At 46.5% G+C, this 12,099-nt stretch overlaps 1 protein-coding gene across 1 annotated transcript in view; it reads left to right on the forward strand.

Moving 5' to 3' along the window:
• The window catches only part of LOC126480874 (GTP-binding protein 2), a 57,845-nt gene that overhangs the window by 26,546 nt on the left and 19,200 nt on the right, over positions 1 to 12,099 (forward strand). The window contains exon 5 of the mRNA XM_050104252.1: positions 2,727 to 3,050. Coding sequence (XP_049960209.1) covers positions 2,727 to 3,050 — 324 coding nt within the window. The remainder of the gene's footprint in view (positions 1 to 2,726; positions 3,051 to 12,099) is intronic.

Here is a 12,099-nt window from a genome sequence, read left to right on the forward strand (position 1 = left end):
TCGGTCGCTTCTGTCATTTACGTAGGACGCGGGCTTATAGTTGGTGCAAGAGCGATGGGACACAGTACTCTGAGGTAGCGATGAAGTGGGGATTTTCCCATACTACGATTTCATGAGTGTACAGTGAATATCAGGAATCCGATAAAACATCAAATCTCTGGCACCACTGCAGCCGGAAAAATGTCCTGCAAGAATGGGACCAACAATAACTGAAGAGACTCATTCAGTGTGACAGAAGTGCAATCCTTTTGCAAATTTCTGCTGATTTCAATGCTGGTCCATCAACAACTATCAGCGTGTGAACCAACAACATCATCTATGTGGGCTTTCAGAACTGAAGGACCACTCGTGTACTCTTGATGACTGCACGATGCAAAGCTTTACGCCTCGCCAGGGCCTGTCAATACCAACGGGCCTGTCAACACCGACATTGGACTGATGATGACTGGAAACATGTTGCCTGGCCGTACGAGTCTCGTTCCAAATTGTATTGAGCGGATGAACGTGTACGGTTATATAGAGAACCTCATGAATCCATGGACCCTGCATTCAGCAGAGGATTTTTAGAGCATGGGACATGTGGAGTTGGAGTGATATGGGAACTCCTGATACGTCTAGATATAGCTTTGACAGGTGTCACATACATAAGCATCCTGTCTGATCACCTGCATCCATTCATGTCCATTGTGCATTCTGATGGACTTGAGCAATTCCAGCAGGACAATACGACACCCCACACGACCAGAATTGCTAGAGAATGGCTCCAGGAGCAGTCTTCTGAGTGTAAACACGTTCGCTGGTCAGACCCCAATACCCCAGACATGAACATTATGGAGCATATCTGGGATGCCTTGCAATATGCTTTTCAGAAGACATCTCCACCCCCTTATTCTGTTGCAGATTTGTGGTGTCAGTTCCCTCCAACTCTACTTCAGACATTAGTCGAGTCCATGCCATTTCGTATTGCGGCACTTTTGTGTGCTCATGGGGGGGCCTACACAATATTAGGCAGGTGTACCAGTTTCTTTGGCTTTTCAGTGTAATATGCACATGGTAAGATAAAACAAGTTACCAACAAGACTAATAATCTGTGTCTCTTCATCTGTCTCCACAGGTTTGTCTGTATGTACAGGCTAATCTCGGGACTTACTGTAAGAATTTTTATGTGACTTTCACTAAACATAAGATTTACTATGAAGCTTTGTGTATATAATTTGTAAATATTTCGTGTAAATTTGCTGAACTATGGTGAATTAAAAGTATCCTGCCCCTGAGAAAACAATGGCATTGCCTCCTATCAGTGAATGGCAGAACACCTTGGAATCATGGTAGCTTGCGCAGGCTGTAGCAGCTGTCGGGTGGGTACCAGTGTTACATGACAGAGGGTGCTTTCTACCAATGTTACATGACAGGGGATGTGTCATACTGATGTTGTTGCTTTGTACTGATGTTGCATGATGGAGCATGTGTCGTACTGATGGTGCATGGCAGAGGGTTGCTTTGTGCCAGTGTTCCCTAGTGGAAGGTGCTTCTTCCCAGCGTTATGCAGCAGAGCGTGTTCTCTACCAACGTTACATGGCAGAGGGTGCTCCGTACCGTACTTGCATGGCAGAAATGTTGTGTGGCAGAGGGTGCTTTGTATCGGTGGATGAGGCAGGGTGCTTCATATTAATGTTGAGTAGCAGTGGGTGCTTCGTACCAAGGTTGCATGACAAAGGGTGCATCTTACCAATGTTACATGACAAAGGGTGCATTGTACCAGTGTTGGTTGGTTGGTTGGGTTGGGGAAGGGGACCAAACAGCAAGGTCGTCGGTCCCATCAGATTAGCGAAGGATGAGGAAGGAAGTCAGGTGTGCCCTTTCAAAGGAACCATCCCCGCATTTGCCTGAAGCGCTTTAGGGAAATCATGGAAAACCTAAATTAGCATGGCTGGTCGCAGATTTGTACCGTCATCCTCCTGAATGCGAGTCAATTGTGTTAACTACTGCGCCATCTCGCTCAGTGTACCAGTGTTGGATGGCGAAGAGTACACGCTACTGAAGTTATGTGGCAGAGCCTGCTTTATAGTGTGTTATGTTGCAGAGGCTGCTTCATACCATATTATGTGGCAGACCATTGTCTGGTGGCAGTGACAGTAACCAGATAGCTGACATATTTCATACTCTCTTAGAAGTAGATCGGAAGAAATATGTGCACAGTTCAAAGGGATAAAGCAATATAATATATACAAGAATCAGTTCATTGTAGATACAATAAACTCACAGTTGCTACATGCATTCTGAGAAAGTAAGAATGCAGTTATTTTTCTCAAATTACTAACCAGTTTAGTTTCTCCTCCAAGAAACAGGAGAAGATTATGTACTATAGAATAATAACCCACATCTCCCACATTAAAATGCTTTACAACATTGTGACTGCAAGCAAGCATATCGACTAACAAATCTATGCCCTCTTGTGTGAATATGTGTTGTAAATTCACATGTTGTGGTTGTATTCCAGTACTGGTGTTGAAAAATCTCGGTGAATGATTTCAGAATAAATGCTTCACTTGTGTGTACTTAATGGCATTTGCAACCTTAAATTTAACTGTTTTTCTTGCTAGAAGTTCCATCATTTGAAAAAACTGATCTTTGTCACACACATATAAAAGGGTAGTTACATATTGCATTCAAAATGATAATACTGATCTCCTGTTAACTTCTGTGGCTTCTTCTTTTTCCTACAGGGGCAGGTCATAAACTACAGTGAGCTAATGACAGCAGAGGAAATCTGCGAGAGTTCCACAAAGCTGGTGACCTTCATAGATCTGGCAGGACACAGGAAGTACCTGCGCACCACGGTCTTGGGTCTCACTGGTTACTCTCCGCATCATGTAATGCTGGTGGTTAGCGGGAGTGCAGGCATTGTTGGCATGACCAAGGAACATTTGGCACTCGCTCTTGCATTGGATGTTCCATTTTTCATTGTTGTGACTAAGATTGATCTTGCATCACCTACTGCAACTGTCCGATCACTTGATTCAGTTCTGAAATCCGTTGGCTGCCGAAAAGTAAGTATAAAAATTTCTTGTCTGAAATATTCCTTTTTTTCCTATGCCATAATAAAATCAGTCTTACTTTGAAGTTAATCAAATTTAAATGTTTCTCTGCATGCTAATTCAGATTTTCTCAGCTCATTTATGTTTTCAGTGTTTACTATTTCACTATGTATTTAACCTTCATTCCTTTTCCACCCTTGTTTCATGGTGATGCCACCTTTTGCATGCTGGTTGCATTGCTGCTACTGTTAAACAATTCTGTTGGTTTAATCTCTGGTCTTGGTACAGTCTGTTGTGGAAGCCTCTTTCAGATGTCCCTTTCTCTCCTCTCGTAGGGCATGGGTACCTGCAAAATTCTTGCCATTCTTTCTTAAGTGCTTCATTCTTTTCCTTGTCAGATCACATATTCACTCATCTCTTTATTTTCTTGTGTCTACTTGTTTCCTTATTGTCCACAGCTACCTTGTTGTCAATAAATAGAACACACATTATTTTAAACTTGTTTTTCAACTTATTGCTCCCCGGTGACACATTACATCTAAGATATGTGTCTAATACAATACAGGGAAAATGCCGAACTTTCCCTCTCATGAGTACTCTTTCAATGAAGTTTTCTTAAGAGATTGTTGCAATCAGGGAGTTTTAAGTATCCCTGTTAACAACAGTTTTCAGCATTTTTTTATGATTTCTCCATTTTTTGTTCTCCTTGTCAGGTTGCAACAAATTATCTTCACTTTTTACCCAAGACAGTACAAAAATGGAATGGAAAATAGATCTGTGTATTAAAAAAATTTCATATAAGAATCTCATACAGTTTTGCATGCAGTGAAAATGGGAAAAAGGTTAACAACAGAGACACTGTAGGTAATGTGGAAGGAGTACTTTGAGCACTCGCTAAATCCAAACCGATATGAAAGGAGGAAAGGTACCAGATGTGAACAAAGCAAATGTTGAAATGGTGAAGGTAGCTGAGGAGGTTGGGAAACAGTGGCTGTATTATGTAATTGGGTGGTTTGAAATGTGGAGAAGACACCAGAAGATTGGAAGAGGACCCTTTGTGTCCCTGTATGAAAGAAATGGAGTAGGAAGGGTTGTGGAAACTACACTGTGCCAAGGTATATGAAAAGATTCTGGGGACCTGAATCCGGACAAGGGCCGAGAACAAATTGAGAGAGGAACAGCGTGGCTTCAGACGTGGGAGGACAACTGTAGCAGTACCACTACGAACTTGGGGAAGACCTTGTGATGGCTATTCGTGATACGGAAAAGGTATTGGATAGTGTCTATAGAAGAAAAGTCTTGAAAGCATTAGAAAAGAAAAGAGTGGAAAAAGAGACAACAAGCAGAGTGGAGGAGGTGTACTGTGGAAGTCTGATAGTGTGAAAGTGAGAAATGAAAGGACAGATTGGTTCCAGCAAACAAGTGGTGTGAAACAGAGCAGTGCATTGTCACCTCACCCCGTCTTTGGGGTTTTGGATGAAATAATGACTAAACTCCATCTGAACAGCCCTCAGAACGCCCAACAGTACCTACTGGCCACCATGTCATCCTCACACAACAGGCATCACTGGATGTGGATATGGAGGGGCATGTGGTCAGCACACTGCTCTCTCGGCCATTATCAGTTTTGTGACAAGAGCCATGTCTTCTCAGTCAAGTATCTTCTCAGTTGGTCTCATAAGGGCTGAGTGCACCATGCTTGCCAACAGCACTCGGCAGATTCGGACAGTCACCTGTCCAAGTTCTAGCTAAGCCCATCAGCACTTAACTTTACTAATTTGACGAGAATGGTGTTATCACTGCAACAAGGTCATTGGTAGATAATGACTAAGGTGGTGGAAAAAACCGGAGAAGACAAGATGAAAGAGTGGTGTTCACAGATTACTTGATGATCTGGGGAAACAGGGAGGAGGAGATCTAGAAGTAGCTGGATGCTTGGGAAGGAACTCTGAGACCGTATGGAATGAAGTTTAATGTGAACAAATGTGAGATTCTGGTTACAAGTAGAAAGAAAGATAGTCCAACAAGCAGAATAAGAACTGGAAGTGAACAGTTGAAGGTGGAGAGTGTCAAGTACTTGGGAAGTGCAGTAGCGGAAAAGTGTAAGAAATGAGAAAGAGATCAGTGAATGTAGCAGCCAGGCAGAAGTACGTATGTGAAGTGTTAGGAGTTTGATTTGGAACTAAGACGTCACATAAAAAAGGCAATGAATTAAATATATAGAAGTTACTACATCTCAACTGGCCTATACACCTGCAACATAGGTAATGAAGAAAAGAGGTATAAGCAGATTACAAGCAAGTGAAATGAAGTTCTTCAGAAGTAGGATAGGAGCAACAAGGAGAGATAGGAGGAGGAATGAAAGGGCAGGGGAAGTAGTGAAAGATGAGCCCTTGCAGTGGAGGATACAAACATTGAGGCTAAGATGGTATGGGCAGTTAAAGAGAATTGAAAACAAGAGAATTCCCAAGAAGACTCATACATGGAGATGCGAAGGAAACAACCAAGAGGAAGACCAAGGGACGGGTGGTTGAAAGGTGTGGAGGAGTGTGTTGAAAAAAGAACTGAGGACTGAACCAGAATGAACACAGAAAGATGGTGGGAAAACAGGACTAGATGGAGAGGCTTATGTGCCAAATATATTCAGCTTGGGGCTAGAAACTCTTTGAGATGGTGATGATAAAGTCTTTCCTAAATTTTAGTTTTGCAATATATTACCTGTAAGGCTAACTAGTACAATGTAACTACACAAAGACAACCATTACACCACCAGTCAGTACTAATCCAGTATTGTTATTGTACAGGCTGTAATTAGTTCTGTAGTTTCCCTAAACTACTTCAGGCAGCTACCAGGCTGGTTCCTTTAGATATGGTCATGAATGATTCCCTCAGCTAGTTCGCTCAGTGCCTCTCTCTCTCTCTCTCTCTCTCTCTCTTTCTCTCCCTGTAGCTCATTTGTCTTCTCAAGCTAGTTGGCATCTCAAATTTTGAGATCCCTGACAATCTGTTTCTCCCTGCTCTCATGAGGACTTCTTCTCGTTCTCTTCCATGGGACATGTAGGTCAATGTATGCCCAGGGAGACTTGTGGGGAATTATCATCTTCATCATACGCCCATACCACTGCAATCAATTAAGTTCAAGGGCCTCTTGCCAGTGTTTCCTAATCCTAGTTGAGTTGGATACTAGTGTTATAACCTTTAATCACTAATAAAGTGCGTGGAGATACAAAAGTAGAAACACTAGCGGGTTACATGTTACTAACTCCGTATCTGTCATTCGACTGCCGGGCCGTGACATGCGGCCGGCGCCGTTCATAACCAGGTGGCGCTCCCGCGCTCGGCCGAGCTGCGGAGCGCCTCTATCGCCGTGTTCGCGTACTAACGTAGCGGCACTTTTGAATGTCGTGGCACTGTCACAACACTTTTCCCCCCTTGAAAAAAAAAACGCTCCCTTTCGTGGAGACACGGACAGTGCGGAGACATCCATGGCCTCTTGGGAGGTCCCGAGAAGATCCCGCGGAGAAACACGAGAGTATGGTCGAAAATGTCCAGGACGGAAACTGGCGCGTGGAACGTGCCTCCTGGACGAGATGATGGGTGAAAACTCCGGAGCAGCATCCATAGGTGTCGTGGACCTGGGGGTGTGCTCCAGCGAGATGGGTCCCGAGGAAGGCGGCGTCGCGACTGGCGCCGGTTCCGGCGTACTCGGAAGCGGTAGCAGTAGCGACGGCGGCGGCAGCAACACGCCCGGAAGATCGGCAGCAGCGACAGGACTGGCTTCTCGGGCTGGTGGAGACGAAAAAAGGGGCGGTGGTACCGGCGTGGCCACCACTCGTGGGCGCATCTGGTCGTAATGGCGAACAACCATGCCGTCGTCCGTACGTATTTCAAAAAGCCGGCGGCCGCGAAGAGCCTGGACCACCCCTGGAATCCATTTAGGGCGAGATCCATACCCCCGTGCCCACACGTCGGCGCCCACCGGGTATTTTCCCGCACTAGGGGACACAGTACAAGGCCTGACAGGGTGAAGCAGATGCAGTAGGGTGCGCGGTTGGCGGCCATGCAAGAGTTCAGCAGGGCTGCGATCACCCAGAGGCGTGAAGCGATAAGAACTCAGAAATTGCAACAGAGCGTCATCTGTGGAAAAATCACTAAGGAATTTTTTCATTTGGCTTTTGAAAGTGCGGACAAGGCGCTCGACCTCCCCATTCGATTGCGGATGGAAGGGCGGTGCTGTAACATGATGAATCCCTTGTCCAGTACAAAAATCACGGAAGGCCTGCGAAGAGAACTGAGGGCCATTGTCCGTGACAATCGTGGATGGAAGACCTTCTAGCGCAAAGATTTTTGACAAAGCCAGCGTCGTCGCCGCAGTGGTGGGCGACGGACAGCGAACAACAAACGGAAACTTCAAGAAGGCGTCAATCAACAGTAGCCAATAAGTGCCGAGGAAGGGGCCGGCAAAGGCAGCGTGCACCCGTTCCCACGGCTGCGCCGGATCAGGCCACGGAGAGGGCAGAGTACGAGGCACAGCCAGTTGTTGAACACACTGATCACACGCAGCGACCATGTGGGCGATGTCCGAATTGATACCGGGCCAATAAACGTGCCTGCGGGCCAGGGACTTAGTCCGAGAAATCCCCCAATGGCCCTCATGCAATAGTTTGAGAACAGCTTTGCGAAGAGAGGCGGGCACCACAACCTGTGGAGATGCGCCATCCGTGGCCAGAAGAACAACCCCCTCACGAACAGACAGACGAAGGCGCAAGGCATGGTAGTTGCGAAGGGGATCCGACGCCCGGCCCTTGGTCCTGTCCGGCCAACCCCGCTGAACAAAACCGATCACCTGACACAGGACCGGATCCCGCGCAGTAGCCGACGCGACCTGCGAACCTGTAAGTGGAAAACCCTCGACCGCACGACGTTCTTCCTCATCAATGTGGAAACAGAGGAGTTCATCGCGATCGAAAACCGGGTCGGGGCCCATTGGCAAACGCGACAACGCGTCAGCGTTGGCGTGCTGGGCCGTGGGGCGATAGTGAATCTCATAGTGAAAACGAGACAAGTATAAGGCCCAACGCTGCAGGCGGTGAGCTGCCTTATCCGGAAGCGACGCCGAGGGGCTGAACAGAGAGACCAGCGGCTTGTGGTCGGTGATGAGGTGAAACTTAGAACTATACAAAAAAACGCTGAACTTTTTCAGAGCATAAATGATAGCGAGCGCCTCCTTTTCTATTTGAGAGTAACGCCGTTGGGCATCGTTGAGGGTCTTGGAAGCGTAGGCGATGGGTCGTTCCGACCCATCCTCATACCGATGGGCGAGAACAGCCCCTAGGCCATACTGTGACGCGTGAGTCGCCAGAACCAAGTGCTGACCCGGATGGAATGTGGCAAGACAAGGCGCCGACTGCAAATGAGCCTTCAGGCGGACAAAAGCCTGCTCACACTCGGCGGACCAACAGAAAGGAACGTTTTTGCGTAACAGCTGATGCAGAGGATGAGCCACCGCCGCCGCGGAGGGAATGAATTTGTGATAATAAGCAACCTTGCCTAGAAACGCCTGAAGTTCTATGACCGTAGACGGCCGGGGTAGAGCGGTAATGGCCGCAACATGCTGTCGTAGAGGGCGTATACCCTCACGGGACAAGTGGAAACCAAGATACACAATGGAGGGTTGGAAGAACTGAGACTTGTCCAGATTGCACTTCAACCCTGCTGAATGCAGAACCCGAAACAGTGAACGCAAATTGCGAAGGTGCTCCTCAGTGGAGGCCCCCGTGACAACAATGTCATCCAGGTAGTTGATGCAGCCGGGAACGGAAGCCGTGAGCTGTTCCAAAAACCGCTGAAAAATGGCCGGCGCGCTAGCGACGCCAAATGGTAACCGCTGGTACTGATACAACCCACAAGGAGTGTTGATGACGAGAAATTCCTTGGAAGAGGCATCCAACGGCAACTGATGGTACGCCTCCGATAAGTCAAGTTTGGAAAAGAACTGGCCCCCAGCGAGCTTGGTAAATAACTCCTCATGACGGGGAAGAGGATAAGTGTCAATGAGGCTTTGAGCGTTGACAGTGACTTTAAAATCACCACACAATCGCAGACTCCCGTTTGGTTTAGAAACCACCACAATGGGCGATGCCCATTCGCTGGAGGTAACAGGAAGGAGAATCCCCGAAGCCGTTAACCTGTCTATCTCAGCTTTGACAGGCGCACGTAATGCCATCGGAATAGGGCGTGCCCGGAAAAACTTAGGGCGAGCCGTAGGTTTAAGAGTAATGTGGGCTTCAAAATCCTTGGCACGACCCAGACCAGCAGAGAACACGGACGAGAATTCAGAACACAAGCCATCCAGCTGTGGATACGGAATGTCCTCAGATATGAGGTGCACATCATCATCAATGGAAAACCCGAACAACTGGAAAGCATCATAACCGAACAGGTTTTCAGTGCCCGCATGATCCACCACATAAAACGTGAGGGGCCTAACAACAGACTTGTAGGCAGTGGAAGCATCAAACTGGCCAACAATAGGAATTTTCTGCTTATTATAAGTTCGTAGATTTCGCGTAACGGGAGACAAGGGAGGGGAGCCCAACTCCAAATACGTGCGAGAATTAATGAGAGTTACTGCAGAGCCAGTGTCCACTTGCATGCGAATGTCTTTATCCAGAACACGAACAGTAACAAACAACTTATTCGTTTGAGAAAGCACACAGTTAACATCCATGTCCGATGCCTCGTCCTCGTCGACAGGAACTTTAGGGGACTGACACACAGAAGCAATGTGGCCTTTTTTCCTACAGGAAGTACACGTGGCCCAACGTTTTGGACACGCGGCTCTGTCATGCTGTACGAAACAACGTGGACAAGAAGGAAGGGCGGAACGAACCTGCTGTTTTCGCTGCGAGCGTGGCGGCCCAACGCGACGTTGTTGACGCGAGTGCACCGCCGCCACATCGTCGTTTCCCTGTGAAACAGGCACATTGTCTGCGTCGAAAGTGGTCTGGACAGCGCCTACATCACACCACGCGTCTATTTGCGCACCAGCAGCGTGAGACACTTCAAACGATTGAGCGATGCTGAGAACGTCCGACAACGACGGGTTTGGCAATTGTAAGGCACGTTGCCGAACTTCTTTATCAGGAGCAAGCCGTAAAATAGCGTCCCGAACCATTGAATCAGCGTAAGACTCATGATGAGTGTCCGTGACAAACTGACATTTCCGACTCAGACCGTGTAGTTCCGCCGCCCAAGCCCGGTAAGATTGATGGGGCTGTTTACGACACCGGTAAAAAGCCACGCGGGCGGCAACGACATGGGTGTTTTTTCGGTAATAGTTAGACAATAAGTCACACATTTCTTGGAAGGACAGAGAGGCAGGTTCCCGCAGAGGGGCTAACTGAGATAGCAGCTGATAGATCCGTGGGGAAATCCAAGATAGAAATAACGACTTACACATAGGAGCGTCGATAACGCCGAAAGCCAAGAAGTGTTGCCGCAAACGCTTCTCATAATCCTCCCAGTCTTCAGCGGCCTCGTCATAAGGAGGGAACGGAGGCGGAGAAGAGGAAGACAGACGATGAGTAAGCGACGTCGACAACGCCTGAATAGCAGCCGTCAGCTGTGTTTGTTGTTCAATAAGCGCTTGCATAAGCTGTTCCATGTCTGCCCCGACACGAACACACAAGTCCACAACGCAGGAAAAAAAATATCCGACCTCGTCGCCAAAAAGTGTTATAACCTTTAATCACTAATAAAGTGCGTGGAGATACAAAAGTAGAAACACTAGCGGGTTACATGTTACTAACTCCGTATCTGTCATTCGACTGCCGGGCCGTGACATGCGGCCGGCGCCGTTCATAACCAGGTGGCGCTCCCGCGCTCGGCTGAGCTGCGGAGCGCCTCTATCGCCGTGTTCGCGTACTAACGTAGCGGCACTTTTGAATGTCGTGGCACTGTCACAACAACTAGTAAACCTTCCATCTCTGATACTTTAAAGAATCGATCCCCATGTCATTTGCTTGCCGTAAGCTAAGCTGCCTCATTTCTTTTTCTAGTTTTAATACTTGAGTATATTTGGCAAACCTTTACTGCAATATTATACCTCTTAATGAGTAGATTGTGACAGCATTTTAAATTGTGGAATCCAGTTGCTAATTATATGATCCACAAAATCAGTTTTTCTTTTCCTGCTTTGTGGAAGTCTTTAGATAGACAATCCACAACTGAGACCAGGTGACTGTAGCCATTTAGTAATGTGGATCCCCCTTCCTATTTTATCTGTTTTGTTTTCTGTTGATAAGGATGGAGAAACTGCATTTCTTTTGACTGGAGGCAATTCTAACTTAGTCCAGTAACTGCTACTGCTTCTAGTACATGTGTTGGTATAGAGAGGAGGTATGTTCTATCTGCACAGATCATAGATGCTTGAGAAAATGCTCTATCCTAAAGTATCTGACACAGTGCATGGTAGAATTTTTGAAGCTTTTTGTATTCTGCTTCTAATATAATGTCTGAAGAGGCAACACTACCCAAGTACTGGAAGTTGTCCACCACATGTATCTGCTCAGCTCCAATTCTTAGATGACCTGTTGCATAGTTCCAACTCAGCACTAAATTAACTGATTTTAAGACCCATATTAAGGAATTTTTCTTGACAAAGATCCTGTTTGGAATGCATCTGTACCTCTTTCGTATCTCAGAAATGTTTTCAGGAACTTTCTTGCGTCACATACATTCTCATTTGTGCAACCTGGTATACAGCTTTCTCTGCACCCAGAACAATATTTATAATTTTTTCCCAGTACTTCTCATAAAGCATTGTTGTGGCAAAACTGAGGTCAGTAGTTGATCTTTGAGGTATTTAAGGCAAAAAAAGTTCCTTCTCAAGTGTTGATTCTACAGATTTTCTCATTTTCTCCTTAACAATGAGCTTGTACATTTTTAGACCAAATATAGTTGGTGCACTTCTTCCTACTATGCAGCTGACATTCAAATTGCAATACCATAAAAATGCCATGCAACACACATCAAATTGGCTGAAGTGTACTACATGCTT

The sequence above is a fragment of the Schistocerca serialis genome, chromosome 5 (genome assembly GCF_023864345.2).
Source record: "Schistocerca serialis cubense isolate TAMUIC-IGC-003099 chromosome 5, iqSchSeri2.2, whole genome shotgun sequence".
Classification (NCBI taxonomy): Eukaryota; Metazoa; Arthropoda; class Insecta; order Orthoptera; family Acrididae; genus Schistocerca; species Schistocerca serialis.